Source organism: Denticeps clupeoides, unplaced genomic scaffold, assembly GCF_900700375.1.
Source record: "Denticeps clupeoides unplaced genomic scaffold, fDenClu1.1, whole genome shotgun sequence".
Classification (NCBI taxonomy): domain Eukaryota; kingdom Metazoa; phylum Chordata; class Actinopteri; order Clupeiformes; family Denticipitidae; genus Denticeps; species Denticeps clupeoides.
This window is the reverse complement of record NW_021630112.1, coordinates 108,303-135,532: the sequence shown is the minus strand read 5'-3', so window position 1 is coordinate 135,532 and position 27,230 is coordinate 108,303. Positions and strand designations below refer to the sequence as shown.

General features: G+C 49.5%; 1 protein-coding gene across 2 annotated transcripts; it reads left to right on the top strand.

The window, feature by feature from the left end:
• The first annotated feature begins 1,812 nt into the window (after positions 1–1,812).
• On the top strand, positions 1,813–25,102 carry LOC114783721 (thrombospondin type-1 domain-containing protein 4-like). 2 transcript variants are annotated; one of them, XM_028969236.1, is made up of 17 exons: positions 1,813–2,179; positions 2,571–2,758; positions 3,164–3,372; positions 3,492–3,813; positions 4,176–4,278; positions 5,552–5,688; positions 15,852–16,056; positions 18,103–18,278; positions 18,355–18,427; positions 19,389–19,565; positions 19,636–19,765; positions 21,370–21,574; positions 21,908–22,081; positions 22,643–22,816; positions 23,162–23,341; positions 23,496–23,640; positions 24,159–25,102. In XM_028969236.1, exons 2-17 carry the CDS (start codon positions 2,618–2,620, stop codon positions 24,299–24,301), a joined length of 2,694 nt encoding a protein of 897 aa, XP_028825069.1. In that variant the 5' UTR covers positions 1,813–2,179; positions 2,571–2,617; the 3' UTR covers positions 24,302–25,102. The 2 variants fall into 2 exon arrangements, with proteins under 2 accessions (XP_028825069.1, XP_028825070.1); XM_028969237.1 differs by lacking the exons at positions 1,813–2,179; positions 2,571–2,758; positions 3,164–3,372; ... (1 more) ...; positions 4,176–4,278; positions 5,552–5,688 and adding an exon at positions 10,527–10,634.
• The last annotated feature ends 2,128 nt before the right edge of the window (positions 25,103–27,230 follow it).

Here is a 27,230-nt window from a genome sequence, read left to right as displayed (position 1 = left end):
ATCTTTTTATTCACTCTGTTCTAGAAGTCAGACAAGAAGAAGGTTACAAGTTCATCTAAATATTCTCTAAAGAGGAAGGTGTTGAGCTGCCGTGTGAAGGTGCTCAGTGACTGAGCTGGAAGTTCATTCCACCACCGAGGAATCTTCAACCTTCCCAAGTTCTCCCACACCACCCCTCTGCTACGCTCCCTCCACTGGCTCCCAGTAGCTGCACACATCAGGTTCAAAATACTGATGCTGGCCTACAAAGGTACCTACTGAAGGTAAAAGGAACACATTCATCTAGACTCTTCTCCGTCTTGGCCCCTCGGTGGTGGAATGAACTTCCCCTCGAGGTCAGAACAGCTCAGTCACTGAGCACCTTCAAACGACAGCACCTTCCTCTTTAGAGAATATTTAGATTAAATTGTAATGTTCTTGTTGTCGAACTTTGTGTACAGAATCTACAACAGAGTGAATAAAATAGATGTATTCATAGTTGGGGGTCCTAGTGAACCGGAATTGATCTCTTCATCGATGGTAACTTGAAAGCACGTTGTAAGTCGCTCTGGATAAGGGCGTCTGCCAAATGCCTTAAATGTAAATGTAAGAGTCTAGATGAGCGTCTTCCTTTTACCTTCAGAGATGGAGGGACCAGGCGAGCAGTACTGGAGGCTCGGAGTATACGAGGTGCAGTGCGAGGTGTAATAAGGGCTGTGAGGTAGGATGGTGCTTCTCCATGTTTGGCTTTGTAGGCCAGCATCAGTATTTTGAAGGACTGGACCAGTAGTTGGGTGGCCTGGGTTGACAGATAAGGACGGATTCGTCTGATATTTTAGAGAAGGAATCTACATGAACGGGAAAGATTGCTGATGTGAGTTGAGAAGGAGAGTTGGTTGTCTATTGGTACTTCAAGGTTGCGGGCTGTTGCAGAAGGAGAGAGCTGCGAGTTGTCCAGGTAAATAGCAAGATCCTGATGTGGTGAAGAATCTGCTGGAATGAATATTAGTTCAGTTTTGGTGGGATTGTCCCCCCGTCCGTCACCTCCCCGGATTGACGGCAGGGGAATGCGACATGTCCCTTGTCCGTCACCTCCCCGGATTGACGGCAGGGGAATGCGACATGTCCCTTGTCCGTCAGCTCCCCGGATTGACGGCAGGGGGGTGGACATGTCCCTTGTCCGTCACCTCCCCGGACTGACGGCAGGGGAATGGACATGTCCCTTGTCCGTCAGCTCCCCGGACTGACGGCAGGGGAATGGACATGTCCCTTGTCCGTCAGCTCCCCGGACTGACGGCAGGGGGATGCGACATGTCCCTTGTCCGTCAGCTCCCCGGACTGACGGCAGGGGGATGGACATGTCCCTTGTCCGTCAGCTCCCCGGATTGACGGCAGGGGGATGGACATGTCCCTTGTCCGCAGCTCCCCGGATTGACGGCAGGGGGATGGACATGTCCCTTGTCCGTCAGCTCCCCGGATTGACGGCAGGGGGATGGACATGTCCCTTGTCCGTCAGCTCCCCGGATTGACGGCAGGGGGATGGACATGTCCCTTGTCCGTCAGCTCCCCGGATTGACGGCAGGGGGATGGACATGTCCCTTGTCCGTCAGCTCCCCGGATTGACGGCAGGGGAATGGACATGTCCCTTGTCCGTCAGCTCCCCGGATTGACGGCAGGGGAATGGACATGTCCCTTGTCCGTCAGCTCCCCGGATTGACGGCAGGGGAATGGACATGTCCCTTGTCCGTCACTTCCCCGGATTGACGGCAGGGGGCGCTCTTGCTGCGGCTTCACTGGTGAAGCGCAGTCCGCGGCGCGGCGTCGTGGTGGGAACTTCGCTCCGGCGGATTTGTGGATTTTTATTTGACGTGGAAGCTGTCAGCTCGGCAGAAGTGGATGAGAAGACCGCTTCTGATTTATCAATTTATACATTTCACACTTTAATTCCGATATTTCGTTGCTACTTTCATGAAAAAATGACGAGAGTCGCCGCATCTGTCGTGCTATTCATATTAATAACATGAGCAATAACAGTAACGATAAAATAGAAAAAAGTTGTTTCTCCGCCTACGTTCACGACCGAAATGTCGCTCTTCAGCCGCTGGAGGAAAATGACATTTCTTCTCATAAAGGGGAAAAAGTGACTGACTTTCACTCAGTCTGATCTGCGGTCCTTTCGTCCCGATTTGCCAGCGAACTTGTAAGTAATTATCAGATATTTATTACGTGTTATTTCCATATTGTCGCTTAGTGTCATGTATGTATGGCTGGTAGTAGCCTAGTGGGTAACACACTCGCCTGTGAACCAGAAGACCCAGGTTCAAATCCCACTTACTACCATTGTGTCCCTGAGCAGGACACTTAACCCTGAGTGTCTCCAGGGGGGGACCGTCCCTGTAACTACTGACTGTAAGTCGCTCTGGATAAGGGCGTCTGGTAAATGCAGTAATTGTAAATGGAAGACCACGGAGTCTCGGGTTCGAGCCCCACTTACTACCACTGAATGTGTCCAGGGGGGACTGTCCCTGTAACTACTGACTATAAGTCACTCTGGATAAGGACGTCTGGTAAATGCTTTTTTTCTCTCTCAGGGGGATCTGGTCTGTAAAACCCTGTCTGGACCACACCGGCCGGCGCCATGTGCAGAACCTCCCTCCAGATCATGACGTTCCTGGTCCTGGTGTTAATAAGACGGGGTCTGACGTGTGCCATTTCCTGCAGAGTCGCCGTGGCTGTGATGCTCACCCTCGCCCTGCCGCTCCCGGCCGACCAGGCGAAGGTACGGCGCGATGCTCCAACGTGCCACGGGTCCCAGCGCCGCTGCCCCGGGGAGAGTTAGCGCCTTGGCGCTCCCACGGGGTCCAGCTGCTCGACCTGCGGCCGACCTCCGGGGTGTCGGCGGGCTTGTGTTTCGGAGCCAGGCCGCCCTGTGAATAGCCGGGGCGGCGCTGACGGACGGGAGGGTTCTGTTACACGGCCGCTAATGGCCACTTTCATGCCCGGGTGACAGCGAGCGTTACTCTGGAGAGGTGGCAGTGAAAGGCTGGCACTCAGCGCTGGCACACGATAGCGTCTCTGGCGCCGTTTCAGCTGAAGATCCGAGCCACTTTACACCCGTCACTGGGACATGAAATGTCCGTTCGGGACACGAAATGTCTGCTCATTATGGTTTTTTTGTGTCCAGGTCCAGCAGGATGGGATCGGTCCACAGGAGTCATTCGTGGGCTCCTGGGGCTCCTGGGGCTCCTGGGCCGAATGTTCTCGCTCCTGTGGGAGAGGGGTGCAGGAGCAGACAAGGCCGTGCCTCCCGGCCGGGACCCCGGGTCCTTCCAGACCAGGCGCGTTGGCCCCCGACCCGAGGGGACAGGCACACCCCACCCTTCCTAATAGGAGGTACTTTGTCCTTGTGACGGAGGCCACAGCTTGGTCTCTTTGTTATGTGCACTTTTTTAAGGGTTCAACAGTTGAGTAGATGAACATGTACGTCACTAAAACTCTGTGTGCGTCTGAAGGAGGGGTGGGGACAGCCCCATTGTCCCTGGGAAATACGGCTATGGCCGGGTACCCTACATGATGTCGGCGCAGATGGACCCAGGTCGGTCCCAGCGAGCACCCAGGCAGAAGCCATCTCTCCACCCAGACAGCAGACACAGCAGCTCCCGCCAGACCCCCAGACAGCACGTCCCCGTCCCTCCGCCCAGACCCGGGACCACCTGGACCTCCCTGCACCAGCCGGGCACAGCGCCGGTGCCGACTCCGAACAGGCCGTACGACCCCCTCCCTGCCTCCTCCTGCGCCGGGACCTCCACCCACTACAGGATCTGCAGCAGCACGGTGAGTCTGGAGACGTGAGGCTGTCCTGTAGGAGACGGGAGACAGGAACGCTCCCCGCTGCTACCCTACAAGCCGAAGGTCAAAGGGCACTGGCCGTGGTGTGACACCGGATCTGTACATGGCCATGCTAATTAAAAACAGATGGATCGTCCAATCAAGGGAACAAACTGAACGAGTCTGACCAATCAGGAAGCAGCATGAAATATGTGTCCTCCCTAAAACATTTTTTTAAATGTTTGCGAGATGGATATTTACATGCATGAAATGATTGTGATTATGGTTCCGGATGCTTCTAGATCCTGTTAGTTCCTGTTTTCTGTATAATATCGTGGTGCTGACTGCTTTCTGTCCCGATCTGGCAGCCGTGCTCCCCCTCCAGCCGTCCCATTCGGGAGGTGCAGTGCTCCTCGTACAACAGCCGGCCCTTCATGGGCCGACTTTACGAGTGGGAGCCCTTTAATGAAGGTACGTATGTGAAGGCCTCACATGTCTCTTCACACCCTGCTGAGCCCGAGCAAGGCCCATATCACAACTGACAAAACATTGCAGGATGGCCAATAAAAACGCTTGTCAAAATGTCAAACCGTGACAAGGTGGAGTAATATCTGGAGCCATGTGATGATGTGCATGTCATGTCCTCCGTGTCTCTATGAGAGATTCCTTCCATCATCCAGACTTCTCAGAAATGCCAGGACATGTTTTTATAGGGTTATTGGACCCACACCCTGTCAGCAGGTTTAATTTACCGTACCGCTTCATCTACTCTATAAAGAAATTGCCACCATGGTTGTACTTCCTGTGTCCTGGACACACCTTCTCCTTCAGTGTGTTTTCTTTATCTTCATGACCATTTACGTTGGTAGATTCTCACTGAAGGCATCAAATCTATGAATTAACACATGTGGAGTTCTGTACGTGAAATAAGTGAAAACATGTTTTATATTCTACTTTCTTTGCTCTGATTACTGCTTTACACACTCTTGGCATTCTCTCGATGAGCTTCAAGAGGTCGTCACCTGAAATGCTTCTCCAACAGTCTTGAAGGAGTTCCCAGAGGTGTTTAGCACTTATTGGTCCAGCTCACCCCAAACCATCTGGATTGGGTTCAGGTCCGGTGACTGTGGAGGTCAGGTCTCCACTTTTTGTTAAGTACAGAACTCCACATGTGTTCATTCATAGTTTTGATGCCTTCAGTGAGAATCTACCAACGTAAATGGTCATGAAGATAAAGAAAACACGTTGAATGAGAAGGTGTGTCCACAGTTTTGGCCTTTCTGTACATGGAAATTTTTGTTGACCATTTTGCTGTTTTCGGTTCTGCTGAGTAATAAGACCTGGTGACATGCCCGCATCCCCCGACCCCCTGTCCCGCTGTGAGGGTCCCGTCTGTCCCTTCGTGAAAGTAAACACATGTGACACTGGCAACTGGAGTGGAGACCCTGAGCTGAGCTCCTGCTGGAAGAGGTCAAGGCTTTCCTCCTGAAGACGGCCACCTGGTGTCTGCACGTCCAGCCGTGTGTCCCCTCTACACGGGCTTCTTTTGATGTTGACTTTCAGGGGCTTCTCGCGGTTTTGGGGGTGGTTGCAGTTCAGCCTGTGCAGGCGTGCACGGTCAGCTCTCTAATAAAGCCAGATGTCAGCAGGCATCCGATATAAGACCTCCCTGCTGCCCCTCTGGTGGTTGACGGTAGTATTTACACTGTCCTGAAGAACGCTGCTGTCCCCTCTGTCCCTGCAGTTCCTGGCGACCAGCACTGTGAACTGAACTGCCGCGCCGCCGGCTTCCGCTTCTACGTGCGCCAGTCGGACCGGGTCATCGACGGGACTCCATGTGGCCAGAATGAAACCTGGGTCTGTGTGGCGGGCAAGTGCCAGGTAGGCATCCTCCATATGCCATGACAAAAACAAGCACCAACAAGTAGTGAAATAATGTGTAATAAAAAAATTACATCAACTCTGGGAAATTTTGTTCCACTTTGTAGTTGTCATGTAGCACCATGGCGGACCAGGAGAGGGCAGTACAGGATAGAAGAGGGCAGCTTCTCTAGATAGAACTTTCCAGACAATATTTAATATTCCGAGGATAGAAACATTTCAAATGCGTTAAAAACTCGTCCCTTCAGTAGTCATTTTGAAAACTCGAGTCAACTTCGCTCGGTGTTGTTCCTGGGTTGTGATGAGGATCACCACGGTGCTCTGTTACCTCAGTCGCTCCTGCAGCCTCGCCGTGCTCCATCCTGACGGGCCGGGGCACGTCCCACAGCGGCGGCGAGGTGCGGCCGTAAATTAGCCCGGGGAAGACACAGAAACAGAAACATCTGCTCGTGCCTCGGCCTTCTTTCCGGCTGGACGGGATCCTCCGTTCCACCCGCGGCTCGGCTGGAACTCTTGAGTTTGATGGGGATGAAATCAGGGATGGTGGGATTGTCCCTCAGCTGCTGGCCTTGTGGCCGTTTTCACTCCTCCTCTGCACATTTGCAACTCCTTCACAAAGACCCGCGATGAGGTGGCACGGTGCATGCGTTGTCCCTGGGCCAGCCTGCTCAGGGGACATCCATGCGGTATGCTGTATTCCTTTTAACCCGACGTCTGACGTTTTGCATTCAATTGTTCATCCTTCTGTCATGTGGTGCTGGTGATGGTGCTTGCAGGACTGATGTTAGGAGCGGAACACTAATGTGAGGGACACTAATGTCATCCAAGCATGACGACAATCACGTCAGTAGACATTAGTATTGCTTACATGTTGCTTGAGAAATGAAACGCATGCTTTCCCATTTCCTTATTCCCTGTTACTGATGACGCTCCTCAGGAGCTTCTTCAAAGCAAATCAGCAACAGAAACTGCAGATTCTACCGCATCAGTTTAGTTCGAGTATTTACGAGCGCCTCGGTATGAACAATCACCTTAAAGTTCTTCAGATCAGTGCATAATAGCATAATAGCAATATTCTGAGGAATAATTCTCTTTTCCACGGGCGCTGGGATTGTTTAGGCCCGAAATCGCAGCAGTCGAACAGTGTGCGATGCCAGCGGTGCGATGCAAAGGACCCAGAGCTGAGCCACACAAAGCCGCGAATGCCGTTACGCGCCTCAGACACGCTTCGGAAGAAAGAGCCCTTCATGGCGGGGATTCCGCGGCAGTGCCGCTGCCAGGGGAGTGCACTTGAGAAGGGGGCGTCGATCTCTGACCACCTTTCTCCTGGAGATCACGCATCTCAATGGCCACTCTGTGCATGCATACAAGCAAGTGTGTAGGTGTGCACCTGGGCGCCCTGCTGGGACCCTTTCAGATGGAACCTACGTTGGCGTTTTTACTTTAAAACCAACTTTTTCTTAATAGAGTGAATTTCTCAGCCCCATTATAAAAGCCCTCCTCTCCTTCTCTTCTCTTCTCTTCTCTTCTCACTCGCGGACAGCTGCATCTGTTTTACGCATTCCCAGTGTGGGGGAAGAGACTCTGACTTGTTAAAAAGAGGGATGAGAGGTCTGAAATATGGCTGCCATAGAATGTGCATCCATCCCAGCCAGACCCCAGCGTGTTATGGCCCATTTTCTGGAAGATAAAGGAGACTTTTGTCATCATGGCCAGACCGTCACTAATGGAGCCGGTGCCATGAGCACCATAAACAAGCCAATTTCAATGCGAGACGATGAGAGATGACGCATGTCCTACTGTGAAACTGAGGACCTGTGACAAGACCACCGACGCCCACTTTTACTACAATTTATCTGTGGTTTAAAAAGCCCAGAATTCACTGAGCCTGCAAACTCCTTTTGAAACTACCTGAACAACTCATGGTTCCTCAGGGTTACCTTCCATCTGGGACAACGAATGATGTCGTTGTCCATGGCACAGGGAAGCTGAAGTTGTCCCGTCAAGACGTGGCAACCTGATCCAGAGTTTGGTTTTGAGGTGCAGGAGCTTCGCTGGCCGCCCCCGAGACCCCAGAGCTGGGCTGTGGGGCGTTCCCAGTGCTGCTTCTGCAGCGTGCGTGAGGGATTTACGGCATGTGTGGGGACCAGGCAATACGTGTGCAATAAAACCTAATCTGACGCTCATAATGGCGCTGTCAACCCCAGGCTATTAGCAGGTGTAAGAAGCCATCCGTCTCGCGCAGGATGTTTGCTCAAGGCCTCGGCTTCCGGGTTCGAAGAAGCAGCAGCAGCAGCTTCCCGTTCGCAGTCAGCTGGGTTTACGGTCCAGAGAGAGACCAAGAAAAACAGTGACCCGCCCCCAGTCACCTGTTTCATCCATTATCGGCCCTCGGCCGCCGTCGAACGCCGAGCTCGAGAGAAGCAATCAAGGGACCTCCACGCCCGGCCCTGCTGCAGCTGATGCGTATCGCAGATGCAGATTCTTCTCCCTCCTCCCCCTGTAGGGTACAGCCTGGTTTCCAGAAGCTGGACGTGAAACGGCTCGCCGCGGCGTGAAAGCATGCGGCTGGTTTAGCTAATTTGACCTGAAACGGATCCTCGTCCGGCTGGATTGGACTAGACGGCGCTCCAGTGCATCGGCGGGACAGGAAATGAGGCCGGGGCCAGTAGGAACACGGATCCCCCTGTTTTCCTAAAGTATTAATGCACATTGGAGTGGAGGTGGCCCGCTGGGGCGCCAGAGAAAATATACTGGAGGCGTGCAGGACTCCGGATTCCTCGTAGGTGTGGGTTACGGCCTGCTAGCTTTCCTACGCATCACTTCCGGGTCGCAGCTGAGGTGGCGCTGCGGAGCACGAGGCTTAAGAGGGGAACATAGCCGTCGTGCCGGAGTTTATGGAGACATATGGGCTGCTGAAAAGGCCTCCTCCACCCCCAGATGTGAGCTGCTGTTGAGCTGGGCTCACGGAGGAGGAGCATCCGGCATCAGGTGCTCAGCGCCTTTCTGTTTCTGGAGCCCAGGCGGTGCGTAGCGAGTAAGGAAACGGACCCGCAATCAGAAGGTTGACGGTTCGAATCCCGAGGCTGCCAACTGGTTAAATACGAAGGTCACATTTCACAGTGTCACAATGACAATCACTTCACAGTCACTTTATGGGTGTAGTTTGGATTGATCACGGTATACTTCCCCATATTGAACGGCTGTATTTTTCCGATCGGTTTTATCACAATTTTTTCTGCTATTGCCAGACAGAAATCAGTTTATTAACATATAAAACATATTTGGCCTAGGTGGCCTAGCGGTTAAGGAAGCGGACCCGTTATCAGAAGGTTGCCAGTTCGAATCCCGACCCACCAAGGTGTCACATTGGTGCCACTGAGTAAAGCACCGTCGTCCCCCCCGGGCGCCTGTCATGGTGGCCACTGCTCACCAAGGGTGATGGTTAAATGCAGAGGACACATTTCACTGTGTGCACCGTGTGCTGTGCTTCCGTGTATCACTTCACTGGCAATCACTTCACTTTATACTTTACTATAAAACCATGACTGTTGCTGTCTTCCCCTGTTCTGTTTTCAAGCTTCACACAGTCGACTATGTCACCTGGTTCCGTATTCCAGCCCAGACATCCCAAACCTGCAAAATCTGTGACCGACAACAACAGTTATCAGTTATTCGTACACGCAGTGATCCACACGTACACTCGCTCTCGATCTGTCATGGGCACGTTGCATCGATTTTGTTGCGATCATCGATGAAGACCGTATAAACGCCCCGCCCTCCCTGGGCGCAGGACGTTCTTGACAGGAGGGGGTTAAATCATCCGATAGTGGAGCTGGCTGTACTGCGCACGTGGACAAGTGGGGTGTTGTTAATGATCGGCCGCCACTTGAAATCACTGAGTGCTGCTGGTATGTAGCTGGAATGGCAAAATTCAAATGCTAATTACAAAATCATTTCAATTACATGTTGTGCGTGGGGGTTTATGGATTATGACTGTTCGGTCGCTGACTGGTACGAGGATGTTCATTAATTGGGCGAGTGAAGCTGTTTGCATGTCAATAAAGTTTATTGGGTGGCGCCCATCAAATACCTCTCATTAAGTCTGTGTGTGTTAGTGTGTGTGTGTGTGTGTGTGTGTGTCAGGGTTGTAAAATATATTGCTTTACAGATCATTGTGTCTTCAGCACAACTGGCACCGCACTGGTCCAGCCACTCATTAAAGTGTAGCTGGATTTAAGACACACACACACACACGCACACACACACACACACACACACACACACACACACACACACACACACACACACATTTACATTTACAGCATTTATCAGACGCCCTTATCCAGAGCGACTTACAATCAGTAGTTACAGGGACAGTGACCCCCTGGAGCAACTTAAGGTTAAGTGTCTTGCTCAGGGACACAATGGTAGTAAGTGGGATTCGAACCTGGGTCTTCTGGTTCATAGGCGAGTGTGTTAACCACTAGGCTACTACCACCCTCACACACACACACACACACACACACGTAAAAAGCAGCTTTGCTGACACTTTTCTATTTGCGTTGTGGTCTGTGGAGAAACCGCATCAGATGCACGCAGCCCTTTGATCCTTGTCTGTAACCCTGGTGTGTGTGTGTGTGTGTGTGTGTGTGTGTTTGAGAGAATTGGGTCTTGATATTGAGGTTCTACAAGAGAAGAAAGGCGATGGGATGGCATAGAAACCCTCCCCATCGCTCCCTCTCCACTCCCACCCCCCCCCCCTCTCGTCCCTCCCCCGGCTCGGCTTACAAGCCCGCGCCGGGCGGATTCTGCTGCTGGCCGTGGCCGCTGCCGGACGTGTTGGGGGTGCGTCTGTGGCCGCCGCGGGGAGAATGCTGCCGCCGCTGGCCCTCCTGCTGCCGCTCTGCCTGCAGATGCGCGTGCTGGGGAAGCCGTGGTCGCAGGTAAGGGCTCCTTCTCCAGTCCGCCTGCTTCTCCAGTCCGGCTGGTCTATCTCCTCGCGGTTGGGGTAGCGTTCCGGCAGCCTATTTCAGCTCAGTTTACACGTGGTCAGGTTTATGGAGCTCTGGGTTACTGGGTCACCGCTGTGGGGATAAAAGCCCGCCGTCACACTTCTGTCACATGATGCCACAAGTCAGGAGGAACGTTGGGTAGAGTGAGGAGGTCACACCTGCTTTTTTTCAGCTGTGAAACAACTTTAATAGAATATAATTGACTGTGTAATTGATTATGTACTGACTGTATGTATTATGTATAATGAAATCATCAGAGGCATCTGTTCCTGAACCCGGCGTCCCACCGATGCGAATATACGACTTGAACCAATGTCCAAATGTCCCATGATGCCACCTCCTGACCTGGGAGGTCACGTCAAATTAAATCAGAGGAAAATGTGACCTCGCCACTGTCAGGCGAACCCTGCAGCGTAGGTTTTCGTGCCCCCAGATGTTTCCTCGCCGCCGTGTTCCCGTCCTCATTAGGCGGCACGGCGACTGAAGCTGTTAAAGCCTGTCACCATGTGGGGTGCAGATACCACATGCATCTCACATGGACCATGGGGGCTAGGATGTCACGACATGCCATAACGTGACTTCAGAAAGACGTCTGGGAAGGATAATACTTTAATAAAAATAATAAATCCCGTACGTCCCTCCGCCCTGGACAGTGGACTCTGTTATCGTAACATTCCTCTGATCCTGCCCCACTGTGGCCCACTATTGTTCTAGTAACTCTTGAAGGGCCAGCAAGTTTGGCGGCGGATGAAATGAGCGCGCAGGAATGAGCCACAATGTCTGATGCATAGCTGAGGTTTGCTGCCGCGGCGACGACCAGGCCGCGCTGCTTCTTCACTTCCTGCCGCTAACCCCCCTGCCAGCGGACGTATCCGACTCGGGCTGGGAGTCCCCAGTCCGCCAGGCTGTCACCGAGACATGAAGCAGATCGGGAGAGCCTGACAGGTGTCCACTAGGTAGAAAATGTGAAATGCGGTGGAGACGGAAGGTCTCAGACACGCCTACTGGTTTTAGCTCCGTACCGTGATGCAGGCGCAGCAGTCAAGTCTGCAGAACCCGTCAAACACCTTCTTTACATAGAGTACAATAACATTTAAATAACTGATATCTGGGGGGACAGGGGTGGGGACATACAGTACAGGCCAAAAGTTTGGACACACCTTCTCATTCAATGTGTTTTCTTTATCTTCATGACCATTTACGTTGGTAGATTCTCACTGAAGGCACCAAAACTATGAATGAACACATGTGGAGTTCTGTACTTAACAAAAAAAGGTGAAATAAGTGAAAACATGTTTTATATTCTAGTTTCTTTGCTCTGATTACTGTTTTATACACTCTTGGCATTCTCTCGATGAGCTTCAAGAGGTCGTCACCTGAAATGCTTCTCCAACAGTCTTGAAGGAGTTCCCAGAGGTGTTTAGCACTTGTTGGTCCAGCTCACCCCAAACCATCTGGATTGGGTTCAGGTCCGGTGACTGTGGAGGCCAGGTCTCTACTTTTTGTTAAGTATATAACTCCACGTGTGTTCATTCGTAGTTTTGATGCCTTCAGTAAGAATCTACCAACGTAAATGGTCATGAAGATAAAATTGGCCTGTACATGAAAATTGGCCTGTACTGTAGTCGGCATAAAATGGTTTCTGGTTGAGGATTCCATATTTATATCATGTGTCATTAATTAGTTTTAGTTTTAATAATTATATTCTGGTCACAATGTTGATAGATATTTGATTGTTTTAGTCAACATCATGTGTAAATGTGCCAAAAATGCACACAACACAGCTGCAACTGTCTGATAAATCTTTAAAAGCTGCAACCACTGATTCTAACAAACCCGAGAAACGGGTGCTTCATAATCTATTCAAATCCAAAACTATAATAAAATGTGTGACCATAAAATGAAAAACACACAAAACAGTATCTCTGCATCACGTCCCTGGTGAAATATGTAGAAGCTCAGAGAAGATATAAAGTCTTCATTATAACACCAGGGTTGAGCCAAGTCCATGCAACTGATGCAACTGATGGCTTCACATTTAACCGAATTGGACCAAGTTGGGAGATCTGTGTGACCTCATGTTTTGGGGAAATCAGTCTCCATGGCCGGTTTTTCACATCATTGTGTGATTTTTACTACTTTTGGCTTTAACGTGTCTCACATGGCCCCCGCTAGTGATGAAGCAGATTTCTTTTTATGTCCCGTCCCTTTTTGCTGTGGCTTGTCCGTGGGATTTCTGCGGTTTCTAGTAATATCATTTCCATCCGGCATCCATCCTACGTTAAAGCCACCTTCGCAATAAATTATTGCCCCTGCATTGTTAGCCAAGGGGGCCCTTCGGTCTTAATATTGCATTTCCAGATGAACCCATGAATATTCGCAACCCGAGGTATCATAACAACAGTAGGACAGCTCCCGAACGTTCACATGTACAATAAAAGTTCAAGATAATAGCAATAATAATAATAGAACCAGTGTTTCCAGCTTTATGGTGCAACATCTGGACAGTGGTGGCCACGTTTGTTTCTCGGCTCTCCCTGTTGACATGTTAAGGGGTCTCAGGATGCATCTCCATCCTCACCTGCTTGGGTGGATCTTCTGTAAGCGACTGGTGCCACACCTCATTCTGACCAGTCTGTAGCTCTCACCAGAGCTGTGGCTGGAACATGAGGTCCTCTGGGTGCATCTGAAACTGATTCTGCCCATAATAATGTGGGATGCAGGAAAGATGGATTTCATGTCCAAAATACAGTATGTATGTGATTTAGTTTTTCCTGTACCGACGAAATTTAACCATCACCACGAGCAATGGACAGTCAGCGTGTGGGGGCTCCCTTACCCGCTAGGACACTAACTGACTGTAGGTAATATTATAACTTTCATGAACTATCAGCAATAGTTTTCAACTTTTGCATCTGATAAATACAGCATATCAGAATCAATCTCTCAAGTACAGAGTAGAAGGAAAAAACAACAGCAACATGCAAGGATGCGTGTAAGTGTTATTTGTACAAGTTGTAGAATATGTTTATACTGAATATAAATATATGTATGAATGTACATAGGTCTATAAGTGTATAAAGATGAACAATGAACAGTACGGTACAATATAATAGATTTTTTTTATTTAAATTGCAAACACAGAGATGCACTATTAAATCATCTTTAGATGATATACATCATTCATGCATTCATTTCTATGTGTTGAATTTGTGATCTGGCTGCATTCATCTGGGGCAGTGGTGGCCTAGCGGTGAAAGAAGCGGCCCCGTAATCAGAAGGTTGCCGGTTCGAATCCCGATCTGCCAAGGTACCACTGAGGTGCCACTGAGCAAAGCACCGTCCCCACACACTGCTCCCTGGGCGCCTGTCATGGCCGCCCACTGCTCACTCAGGGTGATGGGTTAAATGCAGAGGACAAATGTCACTGTGTGCACTGTGTACTCTGCTGCTGTGTATCACGTGTGACAATCACTTCACTTTCATTATGGAGAATATTCTTGTATCATGGCAACAAACATTTTTCCAAGCCAGTCAGGCTTTGGTTAAGAGTGGAAAAGCACCCTGGCATTTTCTCCAGGTCTGAAGGAACGTGAGAGCGGAGTCCCTGATCCATCCGAGCTTTTCCAGAAGAAGGTGAACTTTTAGTGACATTTAAAGCTCCATTATATCCCGGAATAGACGCACTGTGGTCCGGTGCCAGGCGGAATAAGCCACCCACGGTGAGCAGGTCCGTAAAAAGTGAACAATGTGGTCAACTAACTAAACCGAGCGCCTAAACAGCAGCGATGCCTCAGTAGGACAATCCCAGGGTCCTACTGTGTGCTTCCTCCCATTGGCAGGATACGCTGGCTGCCCTCGGAGAGTCCCTGCAGATTTACGGTTCCCATGGACGAGGGCCTGCTAGTGGAGAGTGTCACCTGTCCACATCTCCAGTTTCACCCGCAGATCTCGTCTGGAGCCTCTCTGGGTTTATATGGATTCATGTCCGGCGATTTATCACAGATAACCCCTGTCTGGACTGAACTACAGAGCTGTCGGTGAAATGCTGCTGATCGATTGATGAATTGGCTCAGTTGTTCTGAGATAATGAAGTCTATTTACTGTAGAAAGGCTGATGCTGCTTTTGTTCCCTCCAGGACGTCGTTGCCGCTCTCAGCAGTACGGTTTTATTGTGAAATTGTAGGTTGGAAACGGAACAGATCATGAGAGCTCTTACCTCTTCATTCATCTTTTCATGAAAAGAAAACCTTGTGGGTAACACACTCACCTGAGAACCAGAAGACCCAGGTTCAAATCCCACTTGTGTGGAAAATGCAGTGCACCCCGCCTTTCCAGCTCTGCACAATTCTGACCTTCCCTCAGAAATAAGTCTGGAGGCTGCTGTACATTCTCAGGAAGATTCCTGCCCGCGTTCACACTGCTATTAAAAAGGTCCTGTACCTCTGAGGGAATTTGATTGGCGGGAAGCCGAGCAGCCGTGAACGCGCGAGGGTGGCAGGTTTTTCAGCCCGGGCACCTGTTCGCACCGCCAGCCGCCCGCACAGCTGGACCTGTGGAATTTATGGAGTGCTGATCGGCGCTACCTTGCCCAGGCGGGGGAAAATTCCGCCTCTTACCGCGGAGAACCCGTGCAGAACCCGCAAGCGTGTTCACGAATTAGCATTAAACCTTGAACTGGAGACAAACACAATTTTTAACGCTTTTGCATGGTTCAGGAGGCCTTGAGGGTGTAGGGTGGTAGTAGCCTAGTGGGTAACACACTCGCCTATGAACCAGAAGACCCAGGTTCGAATCCCACTTACTACCATCGTGTCCCTGAGCAAGACACTAACCCTGAGTTGCTCCAGGGGGACTGTCCATGTAACTACTGATTGTAAGTCGCTCTGGATAAGGGCGTCTGATAAATGCTGTAAATGTAAATGTTGACGGAGGGTGAGGGGAACCATCACGCCTCTAACAGAGCACGTATAGCGCTCATCAACCCACAATTATGTTAATTAGATATGTCTCACTAATCATGCTCTCTGGAGAAAGGTCCCGCATCCACATTAACGTTAATGGATTGACGATTAATAAATTGCGGCTGATGTAATTGCAGGGGTGCGTCTTCGTCGTCCTCCTCCTGTGTGTCTCTTTGTCTCTCAGAGCCTGGGCTGCGATGAGTATCTGGGCTCGGGGAAGGTGATGGACCGCTGCGGAGTGTGCGGCGGCGACAACACGGCTTGCAGGCTCGTCTCCGGACTTTTCCAGCACAGCCTGTCCAAGGTGGGCTATCACAAGATCGTCGAGATCCCCGAGGGAGCCACCAAGATCAACGTTACGGAGATGATGAAGAGTCGGAACTACCTGGGTGCGTCTTCGCCGAAGGGCGGGGCTAATAACATCATCACGCAATAACGTTCAATAATGTGAAGGTATCACTGACTGGGCTGCCATTAGAAAATGGAGGAGACTTGCTGGACGGACAGGTGTGAAAAGTTCTGGTAAACGCTTGTGTCTCGCATCTCTGCGACGCCACATGTTAAAGGTCCCCTATTATGATTTTTTTTTTTGCTTTCCCACTGGTTTTAGTGTCCCCTATTACTGTACCGGAAGTCTCTTGGTGCAGTCCGCCTGAGTTGCCGCTATCTGAGGGGCGAAGCAGGACGACCAAAACACGGCATTTCCAGCCACTGCAGGACCGTAGACTGGCTCGGGGGACTCGTATTACTGTTAAATCACCTCGCAAAGTCACACTTTCACGATAGGGGACCTTTCAGAGTCGCGTGTTGGGTGCAGGGAGGACCTCTGGCTGTGATTAAGATAATGTTTCATGTTGCGTTCACTCCGCTCATAAAGAGCAGAACCACAGGGCTGGCAGGGACCAGTAAAAGGCTTTTTTACCGGAATCAGCACTTTTCCTGCGGCCGCCGGGTTCGTTTCCGACTGACGGCTACCAGGGAACGTCTGCTTGTAAAGCCGGCCGAGCTTTGTTTAATTAGGTGGGTTTTGCGATTGCTGCAGTTATTGGGGGTCTGCAGGGGTGTACGGTGTAATCTCCTCGCCCCTGCCGTGTGACGGAGAACGCCGTTTCAGCGGTGACTCCTGGAATGTCCCTGTTTTATTGTTGGAGACATTGCTTTAATGAGAGCCTCGCTGCAGCCCAGCGGTGGGTCTGCGGGCCCTCCTCCGCCCCTCGGCTGCTGAAAAGTGCATGAACACTCTGTCATTACAGCAGCCCTCCCGTCCTTATTAATTACGGTGATTAAAAAGTCAGGAGTGACGCTGTCTGAAGGCCTCCCTGCCAGAAGGTTTTACTTCCAGCCCTGGCTTCGCTATGATCAGGTGACATGTGGCACACTGGAGGCCCAGCGGCTTATTGTCTTCAGCCAGCAACGTTAATAATTAGGGACGCGCTGGTGAACGGACACCTAAAACCGACTCCAGAGACCAAAGGGTGGACCAAGGGTGGCAGTAGCCTAGCGGGCACCTGTGAACCCAGGGGCAGAAACATAAAACTAATTAAGAATTACATATTAACATAATTTTGGGTAAAATCTGTTGTCGGATCCATACTGAATTTAACCAGCTGAACACCTTCCCTTGTCCATCCCCCATCGGCGTTCATTTTGCACTCCAGTATCAACACCCACCCTCCAACCTGTGGATCGCCCCAATTTCAATAAATAGACACTTTAGTGCGCAGATGAGGTTTAAACCTTTTTTCTGCGATTTCGCACAACCAGGGAAAATGAATCGTGACATGAAGAGCTTGGATTGACAATATTATGACTGAGTGAACAGTACTTTATTTGGAAGCAGCTCGCAGCCCTTTCCCTTTAGACGGGAGTGGTACTTCAGCCCTGCAGCAGTAAGCAGGCACAGAGATATTCGGGCGTGATAGAATTTAGAAAACACAAAGACTGAATTTAAATTGTCAAATTGACTGTTCCACCTTTAATACTTTAAGCTGCAATACTATTTATTTCATGTCGAAATGTCCATATTCGTCATAAGTCTATGATGCCCATGAACAAGGTTCCCAGGTCCATTTTACAGTGATACTATTTCTACATGTCCTATTTTATCCTTAACAAGTGAGTTCTCAGCGGCCCAGAGCTTTTAAACTGTAGGGTTTTTTTGTATAAGAATACCATTCATCGATCCAATGCAGGTAACGCTTGAAACCATTTCTAATAGTTCGGGGTGTTGAATGGGCACAGAGATCATCACCATATACAGATTTAAAACGTTCTGTTTTAATACTTCCTGGCTGTAAGCCACTACCGGCATTACAAAAAAATGACCAAGCAACGTCATTATGATAAAATCATCCACATCTGCATTGCGATGCATCGATTATGAGATCATTCTTAACCCCCCTAACAAATACATACGTTGTTTTGTCTGCGCTCAGCTCTGCGAAGTCGCTCTGGTCGCTCCATCATCAATGGGAACTGGGCTATTGACCGACCCGGGAAGTACGAGGGAGTCGGAACCATGTTCACGTACCGTCGGCCCAACGAGATCAGCAACACGGCGGGAGAGTCTTTCCTGGCCGAGGGGCCGACCAACGAGATCGTGGACGTGTATGTGAGTTGAATTCGCTCGGCGGCGCTGCTGCTCACGTCTGACTGCTCGGCCCCTAACGCCCGTCCCCTTTCACCAGATGATCTACCAGCAGCCCAATCCCGGCATCCACTACGAATTCATCCTGCCCAGAGATAACGGCCGGCTGGGAGGTGAGAGCCCAGCATTCTGCTTCTTCCACGAGAAGACCGTGGATCTGAACATTTCAAACGGGCCGACCGTCTGTAACACATCCAACACACATCACAGGGCAGCAGGGAGCGTTACCAACCATGTGTTAATCACTGCCCAATGCGTCTCTGGAGATGAGTGCTAATGAGGTTTTCATGTGTTTAGAACGTAGACTCACGCTGGTCTGCAGGGTTACGCCTGGGCTAATTGCTACAGAGAGGATCCATCATATAAGTCAGTACAGGCCATACAGATCCTGGGATCCTTTACTTTACTTTACTTTACTTTACTTTACCAAAGCGACTTACAAGAGGACGACTCCAGCAATTCTCATTTGGTTTCCATAGATTGTGAGTTACAAAACTAAGAGTGGTAGTAGCCTAGTGGGTAACACACTCAACTATGAACCAGAAGACCCAGGTTCAAACCCCACTTACTACCATCGTGTCCCTGAGCAAGACACTTAACCCTGAGTGTCTCCAGGGGGGGACTGTCCCTGTAACTACTGGTTGTAAGTCACTCTGGTTAAGGACATCTGATAAATGCCATAAATGTAAATGTAAATGTAAAGAGCCCTGATAAGGCCTAACTTGTCAAGAAAAGCACATGAATTTTTTGGTTTGTTTTTTTTTGTGAGTGTGTGTGTGTGTGAGTGTGTGTGTGTGTGTGTGTGTATTTGTGCTGGACTCGTTTGAAATACTTTTTAAACAAGTGAGTTTTCAACTGTGTCTTAAAGGTGGTAGTAGTCTCGACTAGTCGAATGGAGCAGGACAAGTTGTCCCGCCAGCCAGGGATCCTCCTCCCAAAAACACACCGATCAGTCAGGGTCAACCGAGACGTTGCAATCATTTCTGGCATTATGTTCATCTGGCCTGACAGTGAGAAGGTAATAACTGTCCGATCGCAGCGTTACAAACACTCTCAACGTCCTCGACTCTCTAGGGAACTCGCTGAATGGTCAGGGTGGGACCGACCACCACGTCAGACCCAGCCATGAGGGTGGTGGCCGTCCCCAACTGCCCGACAACCAGGTGCCTGAGCCGCAGCCTCCGAGACGCCAGCGGGATCACAACTGGAAACTGACCGGCACCACAGACTGCAGTGCTTCCTGTGGCAAAGGTCGGTAGCGGCCCCGGTAGCCGGCGGCGACGGCAGGACGGCCGGCTAAACATCCGGTCCTCCGCTGCAGGTAGCAGGCACGCCGTGTTCAGCTGCGTGCACAGACTGACCCATGCGCAGGCCGCCGAGAGGCTGTGTGACAGCGCCACCAGGCCGAGCCCGGAGGAGCAGCCCTGTAACGTGCAGCCCTGCCCGGCCTTGTGAGTATGGTGCTTTATAGTTGTGTCTTCGTTTTAGTTTTAGCCTAGTCTTTGCTGTCATTTTAGTCTTTATTAGTCTTAAGACGCATTTTAGTCTAGTTGAGTTTCAGTCGACTGAAAGTCAGAATCATCCATGACTATTTTAGTCTAGTTTTAGTCACTTGTATTTTTGTCTCTTTTTTTAGGATTGCAGTTCTATTTAACCCAGTCAATATAGTAACAGAAAAGAACAGACAAAAAACATGTATCTTTTGGCCAAACCCATTTCATAATTAAAACAAGGTTATCTTATTATTATATTAATGTTACCTTACAGACTCAAGAATACTCGACAACCATTCCAGTGGCCGCACCATTGTAAAGAAATTGTCCCCAATATTGCTTTGTAATCTTCTCCCAGACATCTGTGAACCCACTACCATTTATCTATAACCCACCACAAGTATTCTGAAATATAAATAGTGCACGTCTCTTTTTTATCAATGACATCGAAAAACATTTTATTATATACTCTCGCTTTTTTGTGTTGTGGTTTAATTTGGTGACGTATTATTCAGTTGGATTTGGGAAAATGAAAGAATCAACAGATTAGAGGCAGAATGCAGTGATTAGTAAAAATTCCCTGTCGGTCATGACATCGCATGTAACAACGTCTGCTGATGACATGTATAGTGTCCTCTGTATTTAACCATCACGCTTGGTGATCAGTGGGCGGCCATGAAAGACGCCCGAGGAGCAGCGTGTGGGGACGGTACCATGATCAAGGGGACCTCAGTGGTCCCCTTGGCGGTTCAGGATTCAAACCCGCAACCTTCCGCTTACATTTACATTTACAGCATTTACCAGACGCCCTTATCCAGAGCGACTTACAGTCAGTAGTTACAGGGACAGTCCCCCCCTGGAGACACTCAGGGTTAAGTGAAGTGAAGTGAAATTGAAGTGATTGTCACATGTGATACACAGCAGCACAGCACACGGTGCACACAGTGAAAGGTGTCCTCTGTATTTAACCATCACCCTGAGTGAGCAGTGGGCAGCCATGACCGGCGCCCGGGGACGCCGGTCATGTGGGGACGGTGCTTTGCTCAGTGGCACCTCAGTGGCACCTTGGCGGATCTGGATGCGAACCGGCAACCTGCTCAAGGACACGATGGTAGTAAGTGGGGTTTGAACCTGGGTCTTCTGGTTCATAGGCGAGTGTGTTGCCTGCTAGGCTACTACCAGTCCTACGGGTCTGCTTATTACCCGCTATGCCCCATTGCTACGACTGTGATGCCAGTTCCAGGAATAATGAGCTGGTAATGGCTGGTAGTAGCCTAGTGGGTAACACACTCGCCTGTGAACCAGAAGACCCAGGTTCAAATCCCACTTACTACCATTGTGTCCCTGAGCAAGACACTTAACCCTAAGTTGCTCCAGGGGGGGACTGTCCCTGTAACTACTGATTGTAAGTCGCTCTGGATAAGGGCGTCTGGTAAATGCTGTAAATGTAAATGAATAATGTGTGACTGGCGATTACGAATGATTACTGCATTTTTGTCTGGATGAGTTGGACGTAGTTTTGTGAGTTACAGTTTTTTTCCATGTGGTTTGTGTCCCTGCAGCTGGGACATCGGCGAGTGGTCGGAGTGCAGTAAGACCTGCGGGCTGGGCATGCAGCACCGGCAGGTCCTCTGCCGCCAGGCGTACGCCAACCGCACGCTCAACGTCCACACCAGCCGCTGCCGCCTCCTGGAGCGGCCGGAGACGGCCAGCACCTGCCAGCTGAAGATCTGCAGCGAGTGGCAGATCCGCTCCGAGTGGAGTCCCGTGAGTGACAGCTGTCAGTCGCAGCACCACCCATGTGAGGACACAGCCCCGCCCCTCTCGCTCAGCTGAGCCGCGTGGCGATTGTCTCACTGTGTCACACTGCATGGAGGGGTCAACATATTCACATTCGCCGGCCGCTTTATTAGAGTAATCGTAGGACCTGTGGAGAACTGTCCATGTCCCGCATCGCCGTACCTAATAAAGTGGCCAGCGATTAAAGACGCTTCCATTAACTGAACAGTCCAGTGCGTCCAGGCATCTTCTGATCCGTGGGTGGCTGTGAAGGTGCGTTACGGGTTGTGGATTTATGTTCCCCCTTGATCTCGATCTCAGTGCTCTGTCCCCTGCGGAGTTGGCCAGAGGACGCGCGAGGTGCACTGTGTCAGCAACGTGGGTGACGTCGTCGAGGACGACGAGTGCAACATGAAACTGCGGCCGAGCGATGCGGAGAACTGTGACATGGGGGCGTGTGCCAAGAGCTGGTTCTTCACCGAGTGGGGCGGCAGGGTAGGCGCCTGTCACGCTTTTATTATCAGGATCAGATCGCAGTATGATTAACACACATCATTCAAATACAGTTAACATTCAATCATGTTAATAAAAAGCTAAAAGCAGGTCTGGGGGCATTTACAGTACAGGCCAAAAGTTTGGACAAATCTATGAATGAACACATGTGGAGTTCTGTACTTAACATAAAAAGGTGAAATAAGTGAAAACATGTTTTATATTCTAGTTTCTTTGCTCTGATTACTGCTTTACACACTCTTGGCATTCTCTCGATGAGCTTCAAGAGGTCGTCACCTGAAATGCTTCTCCAACAGTCTTGAAGGAGTTCCCAGAGGTGTTTAGCACTTGTTGGTCCAGCTCACCCCAAACCATCTGGATTGGGTTCAGGTCCGGTGACTGTGGAGGTCAGGTCTCCACTTTTTGTTAAGTACAGAACTCCACATGTGTTCATTCATAGTTTTGATGCCTTCAGTGAGAATGAAGATAAAGATAAAGAAAACACGTTGAATGAGGAGGTGTGGTTATACTGGGAATATTGAGTCTGTGTGTGTGTGCACGCAGTGTTCTGCAGAGTGTGGGATGGGCACTCGCACCCGTGGCGTGTTGTGCCTGACCAATCACGTCAGCAGCCTGCCTCTGGAGGGCTGTGGCTCCCAGCGCCCCCTGGAGACCCAGGTGTGTAACAACGGGCCCTGTGATAGCAGGACGGAGTGGTACACCGGACCCTGGACTCAGGTACGTGCCTCTTTGTGGTGGTGTCTGTGTTCTCGGCCAGGCCCGGCCCTAACAAATTTGGAGCCTAAGGCAAGATTTTATGTGGCGCCGCTTTGCATCCAGAAGCGTATCTGGACCTTTTTGTTGGGAGTTTTGTTACGTTTCATTATAATTATTACCACTACTACTTAATAGGCTCTACTAAGCAGGTAAATTCATGTTGGTTTGTTTGCTTTTCATATTAAGACACATTAATACCAACTAGTTTTAAGAATAGTGGAATGTTCCATTTTTTTCTCCGTTTGTGGTTCCCCCTGGAAGCCGGCCCTGATCTCAGTGAGCTTCTTCCTCCTCGTGTCTCTGCAGTGCTCGGCTGACTGTGGCACCGGCAGCCAGCAGAGGGCAGTGGTTTGCCTGATGAGGTCCGACGAGGGCTTCGCCGTGTTGCCTCCTTACGAGTGCTCCTCACTGGAGAAGCCGCTCGGCCAACAGAGCTGCCTGATGAAGACCTGCGGGGCCAGGTGGTACCACACCGAGTGGAGCGCTGTGAGTGGTAGATACACAGAAACGTGCAAAATGTCAAATAAATACGAATAAAAAAGTCAAAGTGGGAGAACGAATTTCCCACCTGATTGCTTGATGGTGGCTGTGGTAGGTTCTCCAGTAACGGAACCCTTCGTGTGTCTTTCCAACCTCACAGTGCTCCAAAACATGCGAGGGCGGGTTCCGCGTGCGGGAGGTGCGCTGTCTCGCCGACGACATGCTGTCCGCCGAGGGCTGTGAGGAGCAGCTGAGGCCGGAGGACAAGGAGGAGTGTCACCCCGAGCCCTGCGTCCCTCAGATAGGTCAGACGCCGCTCTGAGCACGCAGAACCCTCATTTACACCCAGAATATATGCAGAGAGCGCGAAAAAGACACATCTTCGTGCTAAAGTCACCATCTTCATCGATGGTAACTTGAGCACGTTGTAAGTTGCTCTGGATAAGGGCGTCTGCCAAATGCCGTAAATGTAAATGTACATACACTGGCTGGTTATAGCCTCTGATCATCATTTCTTTTTAAAGTCACAAAATATACATCAATGCATGTCACAAGATCTCAAAGTCAAGTCAAAGTCAGCTTTATTGTCAATTCTGCCACATGTACAGGACATACAGAGAATTGAAATTGCGTTACTCTCAGTTCCTTGGTGCATACAAGTAACATTAAATACAACAGTAACATTAAATACAAACAGTAACATTAAATACAAAGGTATAAATACAATTTTAACACAATATACAAATACAAATTCCATCTGCTGGAATTTGAGGGTTTTACCACGCAAGGCAAGTTCACTACTGCTGCGTATTTTCTGTTCCAGACGAGAACTGTCGCGACAAATACTTCAACTGCAACGTGGTGGTCCAGGCGCGCCTCTGCGTCTACAATTACTACAAGATGTCCTGCTGCGCCTCCTGCACCCGAGTGGCCCACAGGCAGTCGGCTCACCGGGGCTTCAGATAGCACTTCCTCCCGGGGTCGGCCAGGACTGAGCCGAGCCCGCCGGTCCCACGGAAACACTGCGACTGAGCCGCTCGTAGGCGCCATCAACAAAACACGAGTCTGAGATAACGCTAAAGGAAAACGTTTGTTTTGGCCAGTGAGGAGGTGACAACTCCATCCCGGACTCGCAGGAGTCACCACGGGGTCACAGCCGGAGACTGAAGGGCGGAGCGCCGGAGACGCGTCTCGGGCCATCAGTGACCCGATTGGTCCAGAGTGACTTGATGCCGCTGCCTGACGCCCCATTTTTTTACATAAAAGCCGGAGACTGATCTGTCTGGATCTGTAACCAGATCATGAATAAAACGTTAACATTTTTATTATGGTGACAATATTACATAAACAAAGGTTTATTTGCAACATAACTGCAAAGTAATGTTCATGTCTCATCCGTGTCTGAATTAAGGTCCTTCTCTTTCACGCGTCATTCCAACATTCATATTTCAGTCTCAGATACTTACAGTGTCAACGTTGTTTAAATAGAATATTTCATGCTGTCAGATATTTCGAACACAAAACACAGTGGACCTGCAGATGTGATCAACCGAGTAAAAAAAAGCTAATTAATTTATATTCAGATTTTACATTTGTTTGTATTTATGTAACTTCAGTTATTTATTTTTTTAACCAGCTTTTCTTTTTTTTTTTTTGTGGTAGTTTGTAGCGACTTAAAAAATTTTCTTATCTGTCCCACTTCACCCAAAACATTCAGCATTATTATTATCTGTAACTTATTAAACCCCTTTAGTCTTCTTTACAAACCCCAGCATCTATTATGTTTTATATAAAATGAGTATTATCACTTGTACTATCAATAAAGTATTTATTAAGGAACTGAAGTTTTGTTCTAATTAAAACTGTGGAAGTGTGATTCGTGTGGCCCTTTTCATGGGTCTCCTGCCCTGCAGGGCTTTCTATCAGATTCAGCTCCCCCAACCCATTCAGCTAATTATCCACCGGTGTTGATTAAAGATGCACTAATTATTATAACTTGTATTAGGTGGTGCTGAGAGCAGATGAGGCAAAACATCCACAGGGCGCGGCCAGTGAGACACGCTGCGCATTTTAATGACGAATCTGTTGCGAGGATGAAGATTGAAGATATTTCGCTTCTGTTCACCATCCTTCACGCCAGATTAATGTGGAAGTTATCGTGCCACACCTTGATTCGTAGTTCTGATTAACAAGGCCACACACACACAGTTACCAGACATCGCTTTGCATCATACAGGGCCGTGGTGCGCGGCTACGGCATTAGAACATCTCAAAAAATGTACCGTGGAGAAGAAGGAGCCGTGTCAGGCCACATGCATGCAGAAGACTGAGGAGACTGGAGCCTGCTGCCCGGTGGCCCTCAGAACGATGACACGTCTTCATTTCTGTTCCATAATAGAGCAATTACTGTCAGCGGCAGAGAGTAAATAACTCGAGTTCAAACAGGCCAGCTATTAGCCATCAATTATATTCCTCATCCAGTGAGACGCGTGAGTGGAGATCCTCCGTCCTGTCACGCGTCAGCTCATCTGGACGGAGAGGCTCTAGCGTCCGGCCCGGTAATCTCTGGTAATAAGCGCGAGGGCCGAGCAGGAAATGGAAAGTTTGCGGCTGAGTGAAGGGTGGCCATAATGAAGCGGCTTCCCGCTGAGTAATGAGGACCTGAGCCTAATACCAAGGGCGGCCCGGCAGGCACGGAGAGCATCAGAGACGAGGAGGACAGCAGGCAGACGCCGCCACCAATCAAAATCAGCCTAAGAAACATAATCTAAGAAACTCATAATGATAAGATAAGGTCAACCTTTATTAGTCCCACAAGTGGGAAATTGCATTTGTCACGGAAGAAAGTGGATAGAAACAGAGGTAATAGCAGCAAAAAATGAATATGTATATGTATTTATCTTCAAATGCATGAATAACCTCTTAGTTACACTATAAAGTGCTGTTTGAGGTTATCATTAATAAACAATCATTAATATTGATTGTCAATTGTTTCATTGCGCTGCTGTCAGAGTGCACTGATCAGATAGCTTTGTAATGCTGCATCTTGGATTAGCCAGAACCAAACGCTCGGGTGTGATGGCCTGAGCTGTGGGTGAAAACCAATTTTCCCAGAAAGTAATAACCAGCGCAGGGGCGAGATCCTAATTTCCATGCCATTACGATTAGAGCCGAATCCATACAAACACTGTCAACATTTTCCCGCGGCCCGATGGCTTGAAAAGAAATTAACTCGGCAGGAGAAACACACACACAGGGGTGAAAAGGACAAGATCCCACTTAAGAAGATTTACATGCGTGCATTCATGAAAAAGTCATGAGCGTGTTTATCACCGGAATATCGGCGGAATTAAACAGGGCATCTGGCCTCCTGCTTCAGAAAAGATGCCCCTCCTGCTGCGCGTGGAGGAAGTGGCCGTACACTGGAATCATATTCATCTCAGGGATAACTTTTAAATACAAACGTCTCCTTGCTGCAACCCTGTGCAGAAAGGATCAATCAAAGGGACACGAACTGCTGGAGTTTCTGACATGTTGGCATTGTGTACAGATGTGTTGAGAAGTGTTAGTTTTGTGTCCAGATGTGTTCAGACATGTTAATGTTGTGTTAGATGTGTTGAGATGTGCTAGTGTTGTGTCCAGATATGTTCAGACATGTTGGTGTTGTGTGTAGATTTGTTGAGAAGTGTTAGTGTTAGTGTTGTGTCCAGATGTATTAAGACATGTTGGTGTTGTGTGTAAATGTGTTCAGACGCGTTAGTGTTGTGTGTAGATTTGTTCAGATGCGTTAGTGTTGTGCAAAGGGGTGTTAAGATCTGCTAGAGTTAGATATTTAAATGTGTTAAAACGTTGTGTTCCAGTTTCTGGGTAGAAATGCATGCAGGTCTCATCTCTT